The sequence below is a fragment of the Pogona vitticeps genome, chromosome 10 (genome assembly GCF_051106095.1).
Source record: "Pogona vitticeps strain Pit_001003342236 chromosome 10, PviZW2.1, whole genome shotgun sequence".
Taxonomy (NCBI): domain Eukaryota; kingdom Metazoa; phylum Chordata; class Lepidosauria; order Squamata; family Agamidae; genus Pogona; species Pogona vitticeps.
Genome location: NC_135792.1, coordinates 19,641,590 through 19,668,360, shown reverse-complemented (window position 1 = coordinate 19,668,360; position 26,771 = coordinate 19,641,590). Strand labels below are relative to the sequence as shown.

At 40.5% G+C, this 26,771-nt stretch overlaps 1 protein-coding gene across 3 annotated transcripts in view; it reads right to left on the bottom strand.

Moving 5' to 3' along the window:
- Nucleotides 1-26,771, bottom strand: part of CDH8 (cadherin 8) — a 328,629-nt gene that overhangs the window by 165,655 nt on the left and 136,203 nt on the right. For all 3 annotated transcript variants that reach the window (XR_013538622.1, XM_072980825.2, XM_078380477.1), the window contains one exon: nt 12,524-12,643. Coding sequence is in view for 1 of the 3 variants with exons in the window: in XM_072980825.2 (XP_072836926.2) it covers nt 12,524-12,643 (120 nt within the window). In the remaining 2 variants the exon portion in view is untranslated. The remainder of the gene's footprint in view (nt 1-12,523; nt 12,644-26,771) is intronic.

The following is a 26,771-nucleotide window of genomic DNA, read 5'->3' as shown; positions in this document are numbered from 1 at the left end:
GTCACAGTGCCACACACACTGGGTATCATGATTTTAATGTACTTACTTCAAAACAAAAATTATTGGACTGATGTCTTCAGTCTGCAAGAAGTAATGAATAGAGATGGAGGTATTCGTATTTGTATATGAATACGAATATCCTTGCGCAGGTGGAAATAACGAGGGTCCGCCAATCATGATTTCGCTGCTGCCACTGGCTCTGCCGAGGCTCCCTATCTCGCTGTTCTCCACAATGGATTAGCCACTCTCCAGCCTAGCAGAGAGGCTTGTCGTCCCGCCTCCTGCCAGGACCGGGTAATCGATTGCAGAGAACAATGCAATAGGAAGCCTCTGCAGAGTTGATGGCAGTGGCAAAATCATGAACTGACAGACCCTCATTATTTCCACATTTGCAGGGATATTTGTATTAGCATAGGAATGCCTCCATCTCCAGTAATGAATCAAAGCAAGATAATGACACAAGCTGTCTGCTTAAATCTCTCTTTCTTTTCCTTTCCAATCTTTCTTTCTTTCTTTTCCTTTCATCCCTCTTTTTTCTCCACTGTATTCCCACTGGAAAATTTGCAGATCTGTTCTTCTGCAGAATAGTTTAGGTATTTGGCTATTTCTTCTGCAGAGTGGTTTAGGTATTTGGCTATGGAGGGGTTTGGAGTTAAATTCCTCACTCTGACTCCTTGGCAGGGGCTTGACTCCATGATCCATAAGGTCTTGTCCAGCTCTACAGTTCTAAGATTATTATTATTCAGAAGGACAGCAACCTATAAATGCCCAGGCACCTGGAACAATAGTAAAGACAGCTTGGAGCATGATGATGAGAGAAACAGCATACTTTGAAAATATGACCTTAAGAAAGGTTTTTTGACCATGATCCAGTCAAATACAAGGTAAACATAAAACCAAAACACAAAAAAAATCTGTGGATCAAATATATATCTCATTGTCACAGCCCACATGGTACTTGCGTCTTCTTAAAGAGTTCACTACATAAACCAGATGTATTGATATTGCAACTATTGAACAGGAGATTGCATGAATCTTGTATGAATTTTGCTGTAGAATCACATTGTGAAACTTGTGGTTGGTACTAATGATATTTGAAGAATTCAATATTTGCAAAATTTCAGTTTGCAAATGGCCTTGCCTATGCCTTCCACTTGGAAGATAGTACCCTGTTTCCCCCAAAATAAGACCTAACCTGAAAATAAGCCCTAGTATGAATTTTCAGCATGCTCATAATATAAGCCCTACCCCAAAAATAAGCCCCAGTGAAGTGAAACTCCACCCTCTACCATTGTGCAGCAACCAGAAGATGACATGATTGTATTTGAATAAATGTAGATGGTTGTACATGAAAAAAATAAAACATCCCCTGAAAATAAGCCCTAATGTGTTTCTTGGAGCAAAAATTAATATAAGACCCTGTCTTATTTTTGGGAAAACACGGTAGCTTCTAATGTTTTTTTTTTTTGGGGGGGGGACTTCTTGAAAATCCTGAAGCATTTCTCTGCTCCTAAACATTTGTATAACTTTTTTTGTGAACCTCAACTGCAAAAATAAAAAGAAAACAATAACACACAATTTGGAACCTAATATGTTGCCAGGGCATGCATGCATGCATGCATGCATGTATGTATGTATGTATGTATGTATGTATGTATGTATGTATGTATGTATGTATGTATGTATGAATGAATGAATGAATGAATGAATGAATGAATGAATGAATGAATGAATGAATAAACAGACAAACAGACAAACAAACAAACAAACAAACAAATAAAGCACCCTAAGTGCAAGACATATAGGTAAGGAAAATCAAATATTCTGGCAAACAGAGCCATTACAGCTAATCTGTGACAAACCTATTCCTTAGTTTGAACCCGAGAATGTAACCATGCAAAGCTATTTCACATTGTACTCCTCACAGCAAAACTAAACATTTTTTATCTATATGGAGTCTCCATAAAAGGGAAAAGGGTGTTAACAGGGCATCCAGTTCTGGAGTAGAACAGAGATCTCGAACAGATTACTATTTTTTTTTCCTTTGCACAAAATGCTCAGCAGTCAAGGTTAGAGGCTCTTGCTGCAGCCTACCTGAAAGAAACGGGAACTGAACTGCACAATTTTCCCTATGTTCATAGTTCATCGGGTTCAAGTGCATTATTCTCAAGCTGTGGATTGGGTTCAGTTCAAGAAACAACCTAGGAACTTTTTGTTACTCGTAGCCAATCCACCTTGGATTGCATTTCCCTGTCTATTTTTCAGATGCTGTGATGGAAACGACCCATCCACGTTCTTTTCTTATTAAATCCCCAACCCTTTCCAACATGAATCATTACTTTTAATGGAATTAAAGCAGAGACATTGCTTTATCTAATTCTAGGACATTACCTTTGACTCTCTCCCCCTCCTCCCAAGTTACCAGGCGAGTCCCTTTCCGCTTCTCATTAGCACACTTCAAATATTTGAGCCGCAATTTTATATCTTGTCATAATCACCTCTTACCAAAAGCACACAAATTAAATCCTTATCCAGTTAACATCACACATCATATTCTAACATCTCTTTCTCTCACCTTAGTGTGGAATCTTTTCTTCTTTTAATGAAAGAATGTTCACAGCTTTGTAATATGCCCATAGCTGCATGTGAAAACTGCATACAGTGCTACCGAAACCAACAAAACTCAAGATCAATAAACTGTGATTTTGGTTCAAGATTCAGAGAAAGAAATTACTCAAAGACTAAATCATGCCAAAGACTTATTTCCTTCTTTCTGGAAATCAGTAGGAGAACTTCACTTCTGAACTATTCAATATATATATGAAATAGTTCAGAATAAATACAGTCCTATATATATATATATGTGGTTGCAGGTAAGGGGTCTTTTCCCTCTGTACGAATTCTAAATCAAGTGCAGGTGTTCTAACATAAGGTACATGTGCTGTAAAAGAACAGACAGATGGTAACTATAACATTAACGTTAAATTATGTCTCTACACAACTGCCTTTGAGTATACAATATATTTTGAAAACATGTTATGCCAAAATACACAGCAGACTTTGTTCATGATATATGACACTGCCTGGTACCAAGCTAGTGTCCTGGGTCTACTGCCAATGGATTTCAGATATTTTTGCATAAATCCAATGGCTAGCCTTTGAATCAGTTGCTGAACCTTGAGTCAACACTTACATAAATCACATTGATTCAATGGATCTACTTGACTTATTACAACCAATAAGATTCCGGCCTGTTTTTGCTATACCTGAACAACAGAGCAGCTAGGTAATTATGCAGCAGAGTGAATCAATATTCTACACATCACTTCTAAAGCTAGGGACATCCACCCTCAAGAATTATAACTTTGAAACTGGATATTGGGTTGGCACTAGAAATGGGCATGAAGCACTTTGTGCCAGGTCGCCATAAGTTGTCAGCATGGCACTACAGGTGCTGCACATTTCCCATCCTCACCCCACTCCCCACTAGCAACCCTACTCACCATCCAGTGCATTCTGCCCATTCCATCCATGTTCCACGATCTTCCATTCCCAGCAGGAGTAGACTTCCCTTCTCTGCCTCCTCCAGCAGCTGCCCACTCAGATGAGGAGAGGGCAGGGATTCTTGTGGTGCTGCCTGTGAGTGGGCAGCTCCTGGAGGAGGTGGAGAAGGGATGTGTGTTTTCGTGCTGGGGCTGGAAGATCACACAATGGGGAGGGAACAAGCAGTGGGTACTGACTGGTGAGTGGGGGAGTCAGCAAGGAGGATGGGGGTAGGGAACATGTGACACTTCTGGTGCTGCACTGACAAATTACAACAACCCAGCACAAAGTGTTTTGTGCCCCACTCTAATCAGCACCAGATTTTGCATAGATATAGAAGACAGTCTGGTCTTTCTCTATACCACATGCGGGGAGTTTGGACAAAGGATTTCTGAGGTATAATTCTTAAAAGTAAAAGTATTTTCGCTGCCCTGTTTCATTTCCCCAGTTTTCCCAATATTTTTGACACTCTGTGTGGCCCTCAAAGATTTGGGGGAGGGGCAAAAATTAAGAAAAATGAATAAAAATGGATTTGATTTAGAGTCGTTACGACTTTTAAAAAAAGTGTTAGAAAATAGTTTTATAGGCTAAGCTCAAATCTACCCGGAAACTGTCTATTACAGATGGGAGGAGTCTTTTCTAGTTTCCTCCATTTAATAAACAGATCTCCTTATTATGCTCTGGTTTCATGTTCCAATTGGTCTCAGGGCATGTGGTCTTAATTGCACACCAGTGTAACCACACAGCGTTTAATGGATTTGCTCAGATGTAACTAAGGCTGAAGTTTGAAGTTAATGGATTGCAAAGATGACCTTGTGCACATTTCTAGGTTAATACCAATAAGATGCAATCCAGAAAAGAAACCAGTCCATTCTCATGGGGCAGCTCCAGTGGCACAAAGCTGGTAATTGGTAAAGAGAAACAAATTGAGTTTGCAACATGGAAATAGACTTGTGAAGACTGTTACGTAGAAAGAAGTACCAACAGACAGCCATAAAGGCTACTTCCAATTAAGGGGTAGTTCTCATGATGCAGCTGTAATATAGGTCGATTTGATTGCAATACACCCAAGTGACCTATCCACTCAAAAATAAACCGGGTTTATACATGAGGATTAATCTCTGAGGTGCATTCCTGTATGAAGCATGGGTCACATGGACACTCAAAGCCATTTGAATGTTCTTAATAATAAGACCAGATGACTCTTGGCTCCATATTTCCAGATAATTTTTTGGATTCTACCAAAAATAAAAGAGTGAGTCCTTTTGGTCAATGTAAGTATATGGTAAGAAACTTTCCTGATTGCACTAAAAGTCCATGGATCTGCCTGTCTCTCTGACTCATACCACAGCTAGTGATAATCATTTCCCCTTTTGGCCAATGTCTTGTTCATCTAGGTAACTTTGTCTCTATAATATGAAAATTTCATTTGTGGCTAATGTCCTTGGCAAAACAGTCTTCAGTGAATCAATCCAGTTCATGCATCAGTATTTGTTTTCATTATTGTGCAATATGCAGAAAAGTCCTTCCTTCTGTTTTATCCTGTACAAACATGGTAAAAAAATCTCACAGCTGATGACACTTTGGTCAATATATACTGTCTCAGAAATTTCACTACTAATGGAAAGTTAAGTACAATGAGTGCTTTTTGTTGTGACTGTCTTTACACAATTTGCAAAAAGTAACTCTGTGCAGAATTGGTATTCTGTACCATTAATTCCCATGCATACACACAAATCACAAAAGAACAGGCTGATTGGGTCCTGTTGAAATGAGTGGGACATATTTGCAAGCAGGCAGAGGATCATGCTGCAAGATTTTCCTTACCCCTACTGTATTTGCTGCTTTGTATGTATGGCATATTCTTCAAATTTCAGTTTTCATTGGAATACTGGGAGCCTTATTTCTAATTCTGATTATCATAATTGTTATTGGTGTACCTTTGCCAGCTCTGTCATTTCATTTGTGGTGGGAAGGGAATATCAAAATTACACAGAATATTTAAAATTAAAGATCCATGGGTATTAGTGCCATTTCAGAAAATTATTCTATTTTGAGAAGGTGTACTGGTATGTCTCAGTTTTCTTCTATGCCTAAGCTCTATGCCTCACATATAGATATAAGCTTATGTATATAAATTTTAGTTTTATACAGGCCTCTTGAGTAAGCAGAAGTTAGCTTTGTTCCACATTGCTATTTTGTAGCTTTGTTTCTATTCACACAGCCTTTCCTTGACCTGACAAATAATTGTCTGGAAAAGACAAGTAGTCATCATGATATCATTTGAGAAAGGAATTTGTTTATACAGAAGTGCTGGACAAAGTCACTGAAATCAGCAACCTTTGCCTGGGAATTCAGAATGTTATCAATTTTCCCATTACAAATATCTTGGGAAGACAAGGGTTAACAATTTACCAATTAGTAACAACTGTCCCTATTAATGCACAAATTTAACAATTAGTGAGAACTCTTTTCATTAATGTACCAGGTACTCTTACTGTTTTGTCAATTGAGGAAGAATGTGCTGTGATCCTAGCCAACAGGCAAGTGCAAGATGCCTTAAAGCTATTAAAGGGCCAGGAATTGGGGCCATTGTTGAGCCTCAACAAAGGCCTGCTGAAAAATGGCATGCAGTCCATGTGGCTGCAGACTCGATAAGGAGTGGGGATTTGGAGTGGAATAACCCAGTCATTCTTTCTGAGTGGCAGAACGAGATTCAGGTTCTATCCTTGCTTTGTTCTGCCCTTTGCTGCATTATGGTTACTAGTAAAGGTACCCCTTGACAATTTGTCCAGTCGTGTCCAACTCTAGGCAGCATTGCTCATCTCTGTTTCCAACCCATAGAGCTAGTGTTTGTCTGAATTCAGACTTCCATGGTCACGTGGCCAGCACGACTAAACCCGGAATGCCATTACCTTCACACTGTGGTGGTAGCTATTTATCTACTCACATTTTGCATTTTGCATGCTTTCGAACTGCTAGGTTGGCAGGAGCTGGGACAAGTGAGGGGGGCTCACTCCGTCACGTGGCTTCGATCTTACGACGGCTGGTCTTCTGAACTTGCAGCACAGAGGCTTCTGTGGTTTAACCCGTAGCACCACCACGTCCCTTGTTACTAGGTTTCTCTATCCTTTACTCATTTTTGTTACAGACTACTTCTCTTTCTCTTCAGTTAATAAAGTTTTTGTAACCTTCCCTCACTGGTGTGACCATTGTCTCTCAAATTCAAAAGGACCTACTGCCCTTGGCAAGACAGGGCGATGCACTGTAAGTGCTACATTAGGAGCCAGAAACCGGAGATGTGGAATAATTTTGCATTTGCAAGCTCCACAGCAAATTAACTCACACATGGAACCTTCAAGAGACACCCTTTTCAATACAGCAATGCCAGCATTAGTTTTCAGGCCATCAATCGGTCATGAGAAGTTTGTGGCTGAACCAGGCATTATTGTGAATAATGTGGTACAAGAAGATTAAGGAGTTATTAGTTCTGGATCAGGAGTCAAAACTCATTAAAAATAGAAATAAACATTCATTGGCAAATCTCCTTAGGAAGAGAAACAGGAAAAAAAAATCCTTGGGAATTTGCAAGCCAGTTCTTCTATAATGGATCTGAGCATTTGCGAAACCTCTGACTTCCCATTCATTTCTCTTTTCCAGAACAGAAGGACTGGTAGGACAGCAACTCGGTAGTAGAGAAGATATTGTGTGTGTGTGTGGTCTGTGCCATCAAGTTGCAACTGACATATAGTTACTCTAACAGGCCTTCCAAAGTAAGTGAGATATTTAAGGAGGGGTTTTACCAGTTCCACACCCTCAGTGAGTTTCCATGGCCAAGTGGAGATTCAAACCCTGTTCTCCATCACTCTATCCACTACATCACACTGGGAATCCATGGAGCTATTATATAAATATAAAATCAAAGGTTCAATTCACAGCATCTCCAGTTAAAAGGATAATGCAACAGGTGATTGCTGATAGTTAAGCACTCAAAGTCATTGACCTAGATAGAGGAATCAGTTTGTTTTGGAGTTTTATTTTCCATTTTATAAAATCATGGTTTTTTTCCTCCCTTCTGAATAAATATGAAAAAATGTGCAAATATATTTTAAAAATGAACTGGCACTTAACTCTCCACCCATTCGTAGTTTTTTTTAAAAATTATCTATCTATCTATCTATCTATCTATCTATCTGTCTGTCTGTCTGTCTGTCTGTCTGTCTGTCTGCCTGCCTGCCTGCCTGCCTGCCTGCCTGCCTGCCTGCCTGCCTGCCTGCCTGCCTGCCTGCCTGCCTGCCTGCCTGCCTGCCTGCCTGCCTGCCTGCCTGCCTGCCTGCCTGCCTGCCTGCCTGCCTGCCTGCCTGCCTGCCTGCCTGCCTGCCTGCCTGCCTGCCTGCCTGCCTGCCTGCCTGCCTGCCTGCCTGCCTATATCTGTCTCTCTGTCTGTCTGTCTGTCTTAAAAACATACATTTTATCATGCTTACTTGTAATTCTTTAAAAATAATTTAGCAATAATTTAAACATAATATCATGTAATAAGGCATACATTAGTGGCTGTTCAGGCGTTAGTTGTAAGTAGACTTTGCAATACTCAAGTCTCTCCCCCCCCCCATCCTAGAAAACTCTCACAGCTACTCTGCCTTCGTTTGAGATTGTTTCCAGATGCATTTATGTATCTGGGTTTAAGAAGAACGTGTTCCTGAGACCATATAGAGTTACCCCATTCCTAGGTTAGAGCTTCTCTGAGTACAAAAATACAAAACGCACAAAATATTATCTTCACACATTGATTGTAATTAATTATATATTACTGACAGGACCACAAAACTTACGCTTTCCCACTATATTTTATGCTGTGCACAATCCATTTCTAGCTTAACTGTAAATAAAAATAGTGTAGGGTTTCAAATTATTAAATTTCTCTGAAATGTTAATAACTCCAATACATCTTGATTTTTATTGCTGTTGTGCTATGTCTCTACATAAGAAGAGAAAAATGTTGATTCAGATTCTGTGACATGATGACAATTATAACCATAATAATTACTTTTGTGACTTAGCATGCATCCTTGTGGAAGCTGAAAAATGAGAGATATTCCATAGCAATGCCTAACAACGAGCCATGGGCAGAGAAATGGCAAAGGGGATTGGAAGCCAGTGAATTATTAGAGAATAAACACAATTTGCATGACTTTATAAATAATATTAGAAAGCCAACTTATCACCAATGAACACAGGAAAAATTACGTTATAGCCGTCTGTGAAACTGGCAGGCAATTGTTGTGATTTATGAAAGTTATAACGATCATGTCCAGTGTGTAAGATACATCACAAATTTGGTGTCACCGCACTATAAATTTGCTCTGTCTGACAAGCTGTTCACATTTAGTTTTTCTGTTTTTCCTAAATATTGTTGTTGGTTTTTTGCCTTCTGATTAATGAATCAACAGTGGTGTTAAAACCCATCAGTGTTTGCAAACACACAGACAGTATAAAGAATTGTTTTCTGTGGTGAAAAGCACCTGAGAAGCCAGGATGCATAGTATAATAAAAACAGACAAAATAAATCTTAAGAGAGTGCTCTCATGCCAACTTCATAACCTCAAAAAGAAATGTATCATGTCATTCAGATACATAATGCAGAAACAATCAGTACATGAAGCATCACAAGGATGTTTTGACCGTGATGCCTTCCCAACACACTAATGATACCTTGGTATCAACTTCTTATGATAGTCACAAGCACAGGAAGGTCTTTTGATAGCTTTGGAGGAGGATTTGGGTGGATAATTGCCCCATATGACTTGGAATCCAGCAATAAGCACTGCTATCTTCTACACAACTATCACAACATTCTCAGTTTCCTTTGTCTGCACTTATTCTAACAACAACATATGACGATCCCTGAACTTCAGATACCTTTGAAACATCGGCAAGCTGGGCAGAGGAGCCACAGAATTTTGATTCTTGCAAGGAAGCAACTTAAAGTTCTGATATCTTATGAAGATGCTTTATACCACGTCATACCATTGTTCTGTCTAGTCCAAGACTATCTACGTAGCAGTAATAAACATGTAGCCCACCAGACGTATGAGCTCCTTAACCACTTTTGTGACCCTCTGGGGTCTTGTGAATGTCTTCTTTCCCGCTGAAAAAAGGGGATGTCCATGATTCTTCTCTGAAACCAGACATGTTGTCCTTTTCCCCCCTCATCCCCATGTCCCAAAATCTTGAAAAGTGGAGGACTTACAGCCCATCCCTGAAGATGTTAAGTTCTACAAACTTCTCCTTCAGGTTTTTTTCCCCCTTGATGGTACATTATCTATGGCAAGTGCAAAAAGATGGAAACCGACCTCTAGATTCTCAGAGCTTGCCCATTCCACATTGACTGGAACTGGTATTCTAGAGGGTTGGGCACTGGTTTATCTGTAGCAGCTCTTTGTGTTGCTTGGCCCTCCCCCAGTGTTAGGGCATATCTAGGCATAGAGTTGAAATTTACATTCACCATGAGGTTTTAATGAATTCATTTACTCTGTTAGCATACTAATGGAAGTGTACCCATGTCCTTTGATTTCCTGTCATGGGAAAAATGACGTACATCAGATTTGATTCCCTTTCCTCTGTCAAATGATATACAAGTAAATACACACTACTAAAATGGTATGTATTTGAAAAATGCACACAAGCTAGTCAGTGTGAAAATATGTAAAAAAAAAAATATCACACATTTGGAGAAGTATATACCCAAACAGACACAAATTTCCATTCAGGAAGAAGAAGAAAATGTGCCATCCAATCCATGATTTGGATTGGACAAACACAGCAAAATTGATTCTGAAAAAACACAACAAAAATGGAACTGACAGATTTTCACATCCATAGGCAAGGCTGTACCTCTTCCACCTGATCTTGTAAACAGCAATAGTATTCAAATGGCAAAATCATTCCGCTCCCAGTGATGCACCAAGAATCCTATAGCATTTACATGTTTTATGCATGACAGCCTCTGGAAAGTTTAATCTAGAATGCCACAAAGTGCTGGAAACTGTAGCTACGTTTGATCTATTACTCCTGGTTTTTCAACAACTGCGTACATAAAAGTATCTGCAGTGCATACAAGATATTATCATACCTTCTTCTTGCAAATGTTCAGATTATCAAGGAATCTGGCGGCACATTTCTTTCATCAAGCTGTTTTTTTGAAAGTGTTTGTGCTCTAAAGCAGGTGGCTTCTTGAACAACCTATTCCACACTGCTTGAAGGTAAGGGTTTTATATTCCCTGATAGCTAAATGTAAATTGAGTTTTAAAAAAAAACACAAATCACTTTCAAGAAAAGATTTATGTGGGGTGTCCGGGATTTTTTTTTGAAGAGACAATTCCTGATTAAACATTAGTAAAAAGGTAAAGGTTCCCCTTGACAATTTGTCCAGTTGTGTCCAATTCGTTTACCACACTATTATACACAACAATGCATGTCTGATCTACTGAAGTGGCTGGGTATGCACACACACATAGCTACTGTAATGGTTACAGAAACATTTCATATATTCTATTGTAATGGGCATTACATCAGATAACAAGGTGTTTGGAAAATGTAGCAATAAGTCAGTCATCTTCTGGGTTAGCAGGGGAGATGTGAGGCTGAATATCAGGAAAACGTCTTAACTGTTAGAGCAGTATGACAATGGAATCAATTACCTTGGGAGGTGGTGAGTGCTCCAACACTGGAGGCATTCGAGAGAAAATTGGACAACTATCTCTGCTTTGATTTGGATTCCTGCCTTGATCAGGGGGTTGGTCTCAATAGCCTTATAGGCCTCTTCCAACAAAAACTACCAGAAACAAGAATAAAGGTAAAGGTAAAGGTTCCCCTTGACAATTTTTGTCCAGTCGTGTTCAACTCTAGGGGGCGGTGCTCATCCCCGTTTCCAAGCCATAGAGCCAGCGTTTTGTCCGAAGACAATCTTCCGTGGTCACATGGCCAGTGCGACTTAGACACGGAATGCTGTTACCTTCCCACCGAGGTGGTCCCTATTTATCTGCTCTCATTTGCATGCGTTCGAACTGCTAGGTTGGCGGGAGAGAAACAAGAATAGGAAATTTTAAAAAAAACTTTAAAAATCAGGTGATTCTGGGTTTCTCAAGACAAAAAGAACCTGAAACGGAAAAAAGGACCTCCCCAAAAGATCCAGGAATCCATATTAAGTTTCCACCCTGAACAGCCCTATTATTTTTAGGAGACTGTAGAGAAAATTTTGTCTGAAAGGCAGTATGTAAATGTAATAAAAGAAATAGCATGCAGTTCACTGAGTGATCCTGAATGAATCTTTCTGCCTAATGTACCTCAGTGGGTTGTGTTGTTCTGAGGAGAAAAAATAAACACACCAACTCCTTGTACTCCTCAGAGGAATACAGATCTAGCCATTCAATACAATAATAAAGGGATGATTCTAAACTGAACACGTGAGAGAATAAACTTCACTTCAGGAAAATGTGGAGGCAAAACATTGTGTTTGTCCAATGACCTGTGGGCCCTCCTTTTCGTACTCTGCATATGTGTATGAACACAGACACCCAGAGAAACACACAGGCACAGCAGCTGGGTGACACTGCAAGAAACTCAGCATACACATGACTGTTACCTAAAAGTTCTGGTTTGAACAAAGGCTATTAAAATATGCGGCAATGTTTGCACTGATAACAGTGGGCTTTCAGCTTGGGTTTTTCTTATATTTCAGCCTGTGGTGTCTCAAGAGCATTGCTAAACAGACTCTTTTCTTTTCCTCTCCATCCTCTGTCAAGTCTTTTTGTGCAACGGCGGGAAATGAGTCAGATACTTATGCTCTACAGATTGACTAATGTTGACAGCCACCTACCTACACATTATGCTTAAATGCAGCGAGCAAAGCAGCATTCGAGAAGCAGCGTCTCTCTCCTAGGGCATAACCTGGGGAAAGCCGGCATTCGGATGCACCCACCTGTATGCGGTTCGACTGAAAAGTAAGGCTGGCCCTCCAAGATGCTGTAGACCAGCTTGGCGCTGTTTCCGTAAACAGGATCATCCGCATCAGTGGCTGTCACTTTAGTCACGTAAGTACCTAATGAAAAAGAAAATAATGTTTGATGAGCAGTTCCACCACTTTAAGGAAATGAGGCTGCAATCTGTTAAGGAAGAATCTATCAACGTCCTTCCTTCACCTTCACTAACTTTCAAATCTTAATAAACTACTGATGGGAAAATAAAGTAAAATGTCCTTTGAATAGTAAAGAGAGAAATGGTTGATAACAGAAGAAGGCGCCCAACTGTCCCTGGAAACAGTCAGAAGACCTGAAAACCTGCCTGAAGGAAAAGGTGACTGAGAGAATCCACAAAAGCTCACACTAAAATATGCTGAAATAAAGCTCATAGCCTTAAACATGTCACAATACTTTTTTTTGCTTTCTTTTTGCTTCATGGTGCAGTGGTTAAACTCCTGTACTGCAGTCAAAATTCGGCTCATGACCTGGGGTTCAGATAGCCATCTCAAGGTTCACTCAGACTTCCATCTTTCTGAGGTCAGTAAACTGAGTGCCCAGCTTGCTGGGAGGGGACAATGTGTAACCTGCACAATTAATCTGTAAACTGCCCAGTTTACAAGTGCTATGGGGTGGTAAAAAAAAAAAGTAGCACACTTTGCTTTTGTTTTGCTTCATTTTGCTAAAACACCTTTCACATGCCTGAAAAATTAGATGAGAGCTGCTTTTGCCAATAAGCTAAAGACCAGCATGGAAAGAACAGGATGGCTCTCTGCTTGGAGGGGAGCTGTACAAAATTCTTGACACCACCAGAAAGTCCCATCCTGAGTCAGTGGTACTGATCTGATCTAAAACAATACAGGATCTTGCGACTAGGAACTCGGAGAGATATCAAGCAAACGGGTAGATTCATATAGCAGAGACTAACCCTTGTTTACTGATGAGGCTGAATTCTACTATCTTCCCATACAGATCATTCTGCTGTTTACATTCTGAGCATCAGGCTGTTCTGTTTACTACAACATGATTTAGAAAAGCTTATTTAATTTTGGTATAGTTCAGGGGCAGTGGAAGTAGAAATTGCCAGAGTTCTTTAAAGCTCCATCAGATTGATAGCTACCATCCTGGGGGGAAAAAAGTCTTAATGAACTCCGATTAGTTTTTCTCTCCCTCTTTTGAAAAAAAAAATACCCACCCATTTTTGTGGCAAATGGAACCCCAATGGGCTGGAAACATTATGTTCACCCCACACATATGCTAGTCCATTAGAATCTAGCACAGCTGAGGACATATATTGCTGTCTTTCTTCTTTAACATTTTCTCATAATTCCATATGCTGGCAAGGTTGGAAGGGAGTGTATCTGGAGAAGTACAATTTTCCCTCTAATCTCAAGAAATTAAAGGAAGAGCAAGATGAGATCATACAGATAAAAAGTCCATTCTGAATGGGCTGCCAAGAGTAGTTTTAACTATAACAGAAGTTGCTCACTCAATGCACCTTTTTGCTTACCCCGTCCCGCCCATATAAGTGAATCATTGTTATTCTTCATGCCCTCCCCGAGGCTAACATAAAGCTCTCATAAGGGGCATTGTTGTAGTGAGGGGAAAAACAAAGTCTCTGCCTTTGAGTCTAGTTGTCTTGGGCTTTACCAAGAAATGTCTGTCAATACTGCTTCAGCCTTAAGGTCTTCGCAATTTATAAATCCCTTTTCACAAAGATACATCCATCAGAAAGATGAACACCTTGTTAGTCATAACAAATACTTGCCTCTCAATATCTCTGTGTTTATATCAGGCACACCCAACCTGCCTTTTCCATTGAAGGCAGCTTACCAGAAAATAAACAAAACTGCTCAGGCTGTTCAAAATTCACAGTCAGAGTTCAACATTAGAACTAGTCAGAGGCTATTTGTTTATATACCATGTTTTCCACAATACAGCGTATTCAAAGACTGATGCTGGGGCCGTAATACATTACACTATAGGAGGAACCAGCAATGCATGATGTGCCAGGTGTAGATGGGTTACAATTCCCATCAGCCCCATCACTGGCTATCTGCAGAAATTTTGAAGGGCATGCAGTATTTCAACAGAGCAGAGGAAAATATCCCATCGTACTAATTTTATAGCAATGCTCAGCTCTTTAAGAAACATGGTTGTTGTGGGTTTTTCGGGCTCTTTGGCTGTGTTCTTAAGGTTGTTCTTCCTGACGTTTCACCAGTTTCTGTGGCCGGTATCTTCAGAGGACAGCAACCTGTACTCTGGTGTAGTTGGCTTGGGAGTGCAGTACTTATGGCTGTGAGATAGGCTTTTGTCTTTTCCTGTAGATGGGTGATTAGTGTGTATTGTTGTGGGTGTATTGTTGTGCTAAGGGGAAGAGATTATCTGTTCCTGTGGTTGATGGGTGTCAGTAGCTGGTCTTTTGTGTGCAGTGATCCCCTGTCCTTGTGGCTGGATAGAGTTCGTTGACCTTTTGCACATAGTATGTTTGATAGCTGGGAGCCAAGTTTTGTTGAGCTTGAGAAACAGTTGATATTATGGGAACTAATGCTAAGATAGCTGGCTGGATAACTCAGTGATTTAGGTATCCAGCTGTAGAGCCAGAGGTTGTGAGTTCAAATTCCTCACTATGCCTCCCAGAAAAAAGAGCCAGCCAGTGTAGCCTTGAGCAAGCTGCACAGTAGAAGGGAACAGTAAACCACCTATGTGTATTATCCAGCTAGAAACCCCCCCCCCGAAATGGTTGCCTTAAGTCAGAATTGGCTTGATGGTGCTAAGATACTTCGCCCATTTCAAACATACAGCAAAAAGGGAAAAGGTATATTCGAGGTACAAGACACTCCAGACAACTCTTTCCCCAAGGTTTCACATTCTGAATCTCTTGAGTCGTTGCACTGTCTAGTTACAGCAGTTCAAAAGCCACTGTAACCAACATGGCGCTATGGGACCCTGGCATTTATAACTTGGTGAGATACTCAACATTTTCTGCTAAATCAATGGTTCCCAAACCTGGGGTCCCACATAATCTTAGGTCACAACTCCCAGAAGCTCTAGCTAGCACGACCCATAAGTCCAATGCCATTTCTGAGAATTGTGGTCCAAAAATATCTGGGGCTACCAGTTGGGAACCACTGTGCCAGAGAGCACCAATGCACTCCTTTAAACTAAAGAAGAGCATTCTATGTACCTCACCAAACCATAATGCCTCACATGCCAGCGTCTCACATGGAGCCATTAAAACAATTAAAATAAAATCAAACTGCCATAACTGTGTAATGTAGATATACAGTGGTGCCTCGCCTGACGAGGATAATCCGTTCCAGCAAAATCACTGTAGAACGAAATCCTCGTCAAGCGAAAAAAAAAAATCGAAATGCATTGAAAACCGGTTCAATGCATTCCAATGGGATAAATACCTCAGTGTCCAGTGAAGATCCTCCATAGGGAAACCATTTTCCAGTGCCTGTAAAGTGAAAAATGCCTCCTAAAAACAGCAGGGGGCCATTTTATTTATTTATTTATTTTATTTTATTCATTTAATTTTTACCCCGCCCCTCTAGACAATGTCTACCCATTTTAAACAGTGGGTGGCCATTTTGAAACCTGATGATCAGCTGTTTTTAGATCGCCATAATGCGAAGAATCGGTTCCCGAAGCAGGGAACCAATCATCATAAAGCGATTTTTGGCCATTGAAACATCGTTTTGCGATCGCAAAAACCTCACCATCAAGCGGAGTCATTGTTTAATGAGGTAATTGTTAAGTGACGCACCACTGTATTCTAATAAAGATGGCTCCATAAAGATTCCATGACTTTTTTTTTTAAGACATAAGACATAAGAAATTTATTTGTCATTGCGCTCACAAGTGGGTGCAACGAAATGAGGTGCTCTTCCCCAAGGTAAAACTGGACAACACTACAAAAAAAAGTTAAAATATACACAACTTTCATCATCCAAATATAGATACCCCGTTTTCTCTCAGCAATTAAAATCCACCAAAAACCTATGGCCCCACATTTAAACTCAATACTGCACTTGGGTAAAAACTGTTCTTGAATCTGCTTGTCCTTGCTTTCAATACCCTGAATCTCCTTCCTGATGGTAATAGTTTAAAGAGCTGATATCCCGGATGAGAGGAGTCTTTCAGTATGTTAGATATCTTCCTCTTACATCTGTTCTTATACAATTCTTCCAAAGAGGGGAGTGAACAGCCAATGATGTTTTGGGCCGTCTTAATCACCCTTTGAATTGCCTTTTTCTCTGCCACTGTGCAGCTCGTGAACCATACACAGAGACAGTAGGATAATATGCTCTCAATCGAACTCCGATAGAAGGTGATTAACAAACTCTCAGTCAATTGTTGCTTTCTAAGAATCCTTAGAAAATACAACCGTTGTTGTGCCTTCCTGATTAACGCAGCGGTGTTTGCACTCCAAGTCAGGTCATTTGTTATGATAGTCCCAAGAAACTTACATTCAACCACCTGTTCCACACAAACTCCATCTATATACAGTGGCTGAATGTCTGCTCTTTTTTTCCTATAGTCCACTATGAATTCCTTGGTTTTTTGGATGTTAAATAAAAGATTGTTTTTTTTGCACCAGCGGGATAGCTGTAATACCTCGTCCCGATACGCAGACTCATCATCCCCAGAGATAAGTCCTACTAGTGTAGTATCGTCTGCAAATTTGATAATCCTATTACTGGGATGGTTATTGGTGCAATCCGATGAATAAATGGAGAACAGTAGTGGACTAAGGACACAGCCTTGTGGAGTGCCAGTGCTGAGTATCTTGTCAGTAGAGATGTAGTCATTCAGTTTAACCCTTTGTGGACGATTTGTTAAAAAATCCAAAATCCACAGACAGATAGAATCTGGAAAATCAAGATCTTTAAGTTTGTCTATTAATCTGTGGGGTATAATGGTGTTAAAAGCAGAGCTAAAGTCCGCGAACAGCATTCTTACATAATTCCCTTGTGTTTCCAAGTGGGATAAAGCCATATAAAGCACAGTATTGATCGCATCCTCGGTTGATCTATTTTCTTTATAAGCAAACTGAAGCCCATCAAAGGGATGAGGAAGGCAGGAGATAATATATTTTCGAACTAACTGCTCAAAGCACTTCATTAAGATTGAAGTTAGTGCCACCGGCCTGTAGTCATTCGGACTGTTTGTAGGCAACTTTTTAGGCAGTGGAACGATGACGGAAGCCTTGAGACAGACGGGAACTGTGCATAGTGTCAGGGATCTATTAAAAATTACAGTCCATATCCCGGCTAGCTGATCAGCACAGTCTTTTACCACCCGACCAGGAATTAAGTCGGGTCCAGCTGCTTTTCTGGAGTTAACCACTTTCATAGTCTGTCTCACATCCTGCTCATTCACAATGAAGGGGGGACTCTGCTGAGTAAATGATGGCAAACGAACAGTTTCAGTTTGATCGATCTCAAATCGAGCAAAAAAGTTGTTCAACTCCTCAGCCACCTCCACACCTCCACCTGAGGAAACCTTTTTTGCTTTGTAGTTTGTTAGTTGTTGAACCCCCTGCCAAACTTGCCTCATGTTATTGCTGAGAAAGCAGTCTTCAATTCTCCTCTTGTATTCGGCCTTAGCTTGCTTAATGCCTCTCCTCAAATTCGTTCTTGCTGCACTGTAGTCTAGATCATCCCCAGACTTAAAAGCCTTATTTCTAGCATACAACAGGCGTCTAACCTTCCCGGTCATCCAAGGTTTTTGATTGGGATAAACCCGGATACGTTTATCCACTGTGACCGTGTCAATACAGTGTGCCATATACCCTAACACTGCAGCTGTATGTTCTTCCAGATCAGGATGGTCAAAAATTTCCCAATTTGTTTGTTCAAAACAGTCCTTTAACTGCTCCATTGCTCCCTCCGGCCAGCTTTTCACTGTCTTGACTACTGGCCCTGACTGTTTTCTCAGAGGAATATACTCCGGAGCTAAAAACAGGGACATATGGTCAGACATTTTGGTACTACTCAGTATGCTGAGTTAGATTGGCTTTTTCTTTTTCTTTTTTTTAAATTGGTTTTTGCCCACTCTCCAGATTTTTTTGAAGTTCTTTTGCAAGAGATTTGTTTTGCATGCTTAACTCTAATCCTAACCCCATCACCATCTTTCCTCTTGTTCTTCTGAAGATTCATTTAAAATCCAGTCCCATCCCACTCAAATGTGATAAAGGACTTCTCTCCCTCTCCCTTTCTGTGTTCTGTACCATCAAAGTTTATTTTTCCCCTTTAGAAATATGAAAAAAAAAATCATGAAAATAAAGAAAAATCTTATGAAAAACAAAATATGAAACTCTCCCCCAATGACTAGCAAGGGGAAGAGTTTATTCCTAGGGGAAATAATGATGGAAATGATTATTATGATTATGCCTAGTCTTAATATTTCGAAGTGGCTTGCATATTAAACAATGAAAGCCAATAAACATTAAAGCATAAAAGGTGCCAAAAATATGAAATGTGCTAAAGCATTACACGCAGAGAGCATGGAAGACAGAAAAGTGGATCCACAACAGATAAGGCACTTACCATCCACTAAGAATACCAAAAACCATCATCCTCATCATCACCCTCATCATGTGCCAACAAGCCAATCCTGACTTACAGTAACTCTTTTAAGGCTATTTTCGGTAGTGAGTAATCAAACGTGTTTTAACATTCCCTTCTTCTTGGGTGGGGGTGTGTGTTTGGGGATAACTCCCCAGGACTATGCAGCTTGTCCATAACTATAAATGATGGCTCTTCTGGGACACATAGCAGGAAGTTTAATCATCATCATCATCATCTTAGAACTGCAGAGCTGGAAGGGATCCTTCGGATCATCGAGTCCAGTCCCCATCAAGTAAGCACAGTGGGGAATTGAACTGCCCACCTCTGGCTCCACAGCCACATACCTAAACCACTGAGCTATCCAGCAGTTCAGCTCCCAGACTCTGGCTCCACAACCTATCTCACTGAGTTATCCAGCCAATGTGGACAAACCAATGCCAGAATGCGGGGGGGCGGGTGAGAGTGATGAAATAGAACAATTTTAATCCCGATGCCCAGATTCTGCAGTGCTGGCACCATAAGCACCTATGAAGGGATAACATGTCAAGATAACCCATAGATATGAACACATTTGGCTTAAAGCACACAGAGTGGAACACGCCACAGCCCAAATGAGCTTAGTTCATGGTTTGTCCAAAGCAGTGCAAGGTCTAGGAAGCCGGCGTGCAACGGGTAAAAATCAAGAACTGTGCGGGATGCCACCTTGCACTGGCTTTGAAAATGCACAAGGGTGAGCAAAATTGCTCCACGGGATCCAGGTCTTTGGAACCTACTTTCAAGCTAAATGTGTCCGAGAGGGTTAAATAGACATGTTTGTTTAAGAAAGAAGAGAAAGAGAGAGATTTAAAAAAATTACCAATTTATCACAGGACCAGTCGTAATATGGGAGCAATAGAATCCATAGTAGAAATAAGGGTAACACAGAATCCCTCTGCCTCCTAAATGGGCAAGCTTACAACAGAACACTACCATGCTCCATTGTAAACTTACTTACATGGGAGTAATTCCAACTTGACCCGACAGCACTTGTGTCTGAGTACATGGGAACAGGGTTTTAGTTTAAAGTAGGAACAGGACAAATTTCCCTACAGATGGAACTCCTCTAATTTAAGGAGAAGTGGGGAATTTATATTTCCCATGTCCCGGGGTGAAGGGGAAGGACAAAAAAAAGGGGGGGGGAACTTACCACCTACTTCCAAATCAAAAACTTGTTTTTTATTTACGTACATACAGAAAAAAATATATATGTCAAGAATCCTCAGAGATAATTAACGGACACTGTCTTTCTCCTGATTTATTTCTGCAGATGCCCTTGACCATGTTGGTTTTCAGTGTGGATGGCATAGATTTTTGAGTTCATACTTGTATAGTAGAATAACTAATATGTCTGTCCCTTGAAACTTTTCTTTTTAAGGATACCATTCAGCAGAACAAGGCAATCAGGGAGAAATGTCTAGAGAAGCACCTTTATTTTAGAAGAGCCATATTGTTTGAAGCACCTTTGTAAAACGTAGAATAAAGCTACCTATTAGAATTATGTGGACTTCCAAGCATTTTCAAAAGAATCATATCAAAGAGATACAAAATTCTAGATGAATAATATAATATAATGTATTGCATTTACATTTTGCCATAGCAAAAGATCTTGGCAATTCTACAGCTGCTACACAGAAAATCAATGGGTTGAAAGTGATATATTTTCTTTCTTTGATTTCCAACTATAATAGTTTGAGGTACCTGTTGCTAGAAATCTGAATATGGTCTATTGTCTCTGAACTGACATTGCTTCTCCCACTTTCTCTTTTATTTTGCTTTATACAGAGTTCAAAAGAAATGTCAAAAATATTTTACTTTTCAGATCACATTTTAGATCCCGACTGATTTTTTTTTAAAAAAAACTAATCAAACCCAAATTGTATCTCCTGGCTCTGCTACAGCCATGTCTTTTTAGATCTGTAGGGTAAAAATGAGCAGTGACATCAATTAGCATGCAATAAGGACAATGTACAGAAGAAAGGACTGATGAAAAAGCGCTCACATTGGAATGTTCTGTATATTCATTTGCAGTAGCCCTCCAATGAACTCCATAGAACTTGTTTTTGAGTAGACATGCACATTGCATGTCTGTTAGGAAGAGGTCACTGACACGCAGCTTCCTTCCAGGGATGACAACAGAATTTGCTCTTGAGTTTCCAAGTCCATCATATCAGAAGCCACAGAGATAGCACAAGAAAAAAGTAGGATCACCTAACTGGATTTCTCTCTGCATGCGAGAAAGATGTTGGAATTAGAGATGGGTGGACGTGGTGGCACTGCGGGTTAAACCGCAGAAGCCTCTGTGCTGCAAGGTCAGAAGACCAGCCATCGCAAGATCGAATTTACGTGATGGAGTGAGCTCCCGTCGCTTGTCCCAGCTTCTGCCAACCTGCAGTTTGAAAGCATGTAAATGCGAGTAGATAAATAGGTACCACCTCGATGGAAAGGTAATGGTGTTCCATGTCTAGTCACACTGGCTATGTGACCACGGAAACTGTCTATGGACAAATGCTGGCTCTACGGCTTGGAAACGGGGATGAGCACTGCATCCTAGCGTCGGACACAACTAGACTAAATGTCAAGGGAAACCTTTACCTTTACCTATGAATCTCCAGTTTGGCAGTTCATGCCAGTTCAGACAACAGCCAAATAGGTGGTCCATGGTTCAGTCCCCTGCCCCATCCAACATGAACCATGGAACACCCATTTGGCTGTTGTCCAAACAGGCATGAACTGTGGAACTGGAGGTTCATGCCCATCTCTGTTTGGAATTGTTGTCGATCACAAGCATTCAAGAGAAAATCAGACAACCATCTGTCAGATATACATTGATTTGGATTTTGCACTGAGGAATCCTTCCTTATGTGCCCCTTCCAACCCCATTTTTCTATGATTCAATATCCTTATTGCCACTCCACATAAGACAAAGCAATGTCGAAGTCAAACTATAAGCCTTTGTGTACCAAGATAAAGCAGAGTTGGGCAAGGTGTAGCCCTCCAAATATGACTGGATTGCAACTCCCAGCCTCAATTCCTAGCAACCCATCTGGTCCTTAATATTTGCAATGCTTTTGTGGTTGTGAGAGGGATAATTGACATTTGCCCTTCTAAAGCATAGACCTAGGCTTGGATAAACTTTGGCCTTCCAGATATTTTCAACCTATACTAGTGGCCATCTTGGCTAATTCTTTTGGAAGTCAGAAGTCCAACACCTCTGTAGGGCCAAATATATCCTATTCCTGGTATAGAAGTAGTCCCTCCACCAACAGAGGAGAAAGCAGGCCAAAAATCTGAAACTCCACAAACATTTGAATAGAAGTCAGCTACAAGTTATGCATATACACACAACAAATTATGCATATATATATATATATATATATATATATATATATATATATATATATATATATATATATATATATATATATATATATATATATATATATATATATATATATATATATATATATATATATATATATATATATATATATATAATTATGCAAATTATATATATATATACATATATACATATATACATATATACATATATACATATATATATACACACACACACACACACACACACACACACACACACACACACAAGGAATGTTTCTCTTCCTTTGAAAGCCAATCAGAAGGTCAAGATAGTAACTTAATATGAGTCACAGAACCACAATCATGAGTAAGCATGTTCATACCATTAGCTCAATGCTTTGTGAATGGACTGTGTTCTAAATCAGTGGTTCTTAACCTTTGTTAATCAGATGCTTTTGAACTGCAACTCCCAGAAACCCCAGTCAGCACAGTTGGTGGTGAAGGCTTCTGGGAGTTGCAGTCCAAAACTCCTGAGTAACCCAAGGTTAAGAACCAGTGTTCTAAATGTACAGATGAGGATACAATCGAACAAAATGCTGCACAAAACTTGACCAGATAGATCTTAGCTGCATAGACAATAAATTTCTACAGTCCTCAGGCTCACTAAATGTATCTGCGTGAAGGATGTGCTACCTTGTGTTCTTAACTGAGGATGGGGAGCTTGTAGCTTGCCAGATGTTATTATTTACATCAGCCCTGGCTACATGAGCAATCGTGAGAGTGAGTTGTAGCCCAACAACATTTGGATAACCACATGTTCCCCACATCAGCACTACATAAAATTTTTAAATGAGTATATATATGAGCAACTGAACAAAGAAACATTGGGTTGTGTGTTTTCACATGAGTTTCATAAGTCAAATAACTCTCAGATGGATTCCATCCACAAGGTTGGGTTTGCACTTCAGCCCCTAATCCACACCACATATTTCTTTTAGTATTCAGCCAGGTGTGATAACTAACCAACCGTTCTGATGTCAGATGTTTCCAGTTCCTATTCTGTACAGATGCAAAACTCCAAACCAATCCCAACACTAACCCAAACCTGAAACTGAAACTGAAAAAGTTCACAATGGTTGGAACTATTAGCACCAGTTACATTTGAGCCAGTATTGTATAGCTGACGATTTCATGATGACATTCACTTGGACACTTGGAAGATCTAAAGGTAAAGGTTCCCCTTGACAATTTTTGTCCAGTCGTGTCCGACTCTAGGGGGCGGCGCTCATCCCGCTCTTCAAGCCATAGAGCCAGCGTTTGTCCGAAGACAATCTTTCCGTGGTCACATGGCCAGTGTGATTTAGACATGGAACGCTGTTACCTTCCCACCGAGATGGTGCCTGTTTATCTACTCGCATTTGCATGCTTTCGAACCGCTAGGTTGGCGGGAGCTGGGACAAGCGACGGGCGCTCATTCCGTCGCGTGGATTCGATCTTACGACTGCTTGGTCTTCTGACCCTGCAGCACAGGCTTCTGCGGTTTAGCCCACAATATATATGTTTAATTAAAGAGAGATATATACGGTAGTGATGGTTATAACTCTACTTATATTGCAAATTTACAATGTTGGTTTATAGTGAGTAATAACATTATTCTATATATTTTTCTTACTTTTTTTCTTCTTTTTTATTTTCCCTGTTTGTGAGTTCATTTTTTCAATTTGTTTTTTTTTTAACATAAAATATAGAAAAATAAAAACATTTTTGAAAAGACTACCTTTGCTGTCGACTATGTCAGAATTATGGTTGTGTTCTTGTACAGAATGAGGTCTGGATCTCAAGTAATGAGGTTCCTCCTTCACCCCTACCTCTTATTCACCAATTTTCAGCTCTTCCACTGGGAAACTGCTCTGTTGGCAAATCTCTCTTGGGAGAACCCAGGTGAAAGTGTTCTGTCCACAGAAGGGCAAATGTACCATCCCATTGGGCATGTAATTAATACTACAGTCGATCTATCTTTGAGTTAGGATTATGCCACTAGATATCACTTGTAGAGACATGAGCCCCAGCCCTGCACAAATTGTGCACAAATTGACCCCACCACAATTATTTGGAATCCACAAATCTAGCTACTGATGAAATTGGTTTACCTCCTCTTACGAAATCTCACTTTGGGGGATTTCTATGGGACATGGTCTTTCTCTGTATGCAGATATTTTACTAATATTTAATACTCAGCATCAGAATGTAATATTCACAATTCTGCAGCAGCTGTCAACATTTGGCAGAATCTGACAGCTGGCATGCCACAGCAAGCAGTTTTTGATGCTCTCAAATAGTACCTTATAATGGAATTTAGTAAAATAAGCATTAATTTCATTCATCCAACCAGTCAAAAAACGATGAAAGAATGTCACACATGAAATGGCAGAGTTTGAACTGCAGATGAAATATTGATTTTTAATCAAATCACTATTAAAAATCTAATGTTTGCAAATGGAAAATAAAATGGAGCTTGGAATTTTGAAAATGTTCATCTCTTGCCATCGGCTCTTCACTTACGTCAGTCTTCATAAGTGCTTACCCAGTATTCCTAATTAAGAGATGGGCTTCACAAAACTGCCAAGATGACAAGCTCCCATCGCCATCTTCTCTTCCTCCTCTCGTTCCTCCACTGCCAGCGCTGTTGCAATCCTCAGAGACAACAGGCAAGCTTCCCTGCCAGGAAGTGGGCCTGCTGCTGTTGCTACGCATGTGCCCGCCACCTATCTGATAGGCAGGCGCATGCTTAGAGGCACCTCTTGGCAGGGAAGCCGACTCGCTGCCTCTCAGGATGGTGACAGCAGTGGCGGAAAAGGATGAGGTGGTGGCAGCAAGAGCATGTAGTAAGGCAACAGGGACAGCGGGAAGGTATCTGGTGAGCATCCCATGTTGTCAAAGCAAAATGAAGTGCTAAGGGAAAAAATTGCCATCTTGTTTTGCTTCAGCAAAGTAGGATCCCCAAAATGGATCACAAACTGGAACTGTGAACCCATTTGGTTTGTCCGGTTTTTTTAAAGTTTGGTTTATACCAATCTCTAATCAAGACAGCCCAAAATATTTTAGATTAGAATACGTTAGATTAGAAAAAGAGTGACTTGAGGAATCCTAAAGTGGAATTAAGATTGCTGGAAGAAATATCAATAACCTCTGATATGCAGATGATACCACTCTGATGGCAGAAAGTGAGGAGGAATTAAAGGACCTCATAATGAGGGTGAAAGAGGAGAGTGCAAAAACAGTCTGAAACTCAACATAAAAAAAAAACTAAGATCATGGCCACTGGTCCCATCACTTCCTGGGAAATAGAAGGGGAAGATACGGAGGCAGTGACAGATTTTACTTTCTTGGGCTCCATGATCACTGCAGATGGAGACAGCAGCCACGAAATTAAATGACGCCTGCTTCTTGGAAGGAAAGTGATGACAAACATAGACAGCATCTTAAAAAGCAGAGACATCACCTTGCTGACAAAGGTCTGCATAGTCAAAGCTATGGTTTTTCCAGTACCGATGTACGGAAATGAGAGTTGGACCATAAAGAAAGCTGACCGCTGAAGAAGTGATGCTTTTGAATTGTGGTGCTGGAGGAGACTCTTGAGAATCCCCTGGACTGCAAGGAGAAAAAAACCTCTCCATTCTGAAGGAAATCAATCCTGAGTGCTCACTGGAAGGACAGATCCTGAAGCTGAGGCTCCAATACTTTGGCCATCTCATGAGAAGAGAAGACTCCCTGGAAAAGACCCTGATGTTGGGAAAGTGTGAAGGAAAGAGGAGAAGGGGACGACAGAGGAAGAGATGGATGGACAGTGTCACCGAAGCGACCAACATGAATTTGACCCAACTCCGGGAGGCCATAGAAGACAGGAGGGCCTGCCGTGCTGTGGTCCATGGGGTCACGAAGAGTTGGACACAACTTAACGACTAAACAGCTACAAAAACTGGGGAATAGAGGGTAGATGACTGATTTGTCCCTGTAAAGAAGTGTGAAGTTCCCATGCTTTTACCCTGCAACCACTGGCTCCATTACAGCTCTTAATGTTTTCTATCACAACTGTTAGAGGCTTGGTTCCAGGACTGTTCCTGCCATGAGCTCTGATGAGACCGTTGCCTTAGGAGGCAGCACCACTTAGTGTTTACTGTCTACAGAAGGTGAGACTCCATGTCTTGTGGAGCACTTCAAGGAAGAGGAGGGGGTGATTTCCAATAGATGAAATGTAGGAGGGAAAAGATCAAGT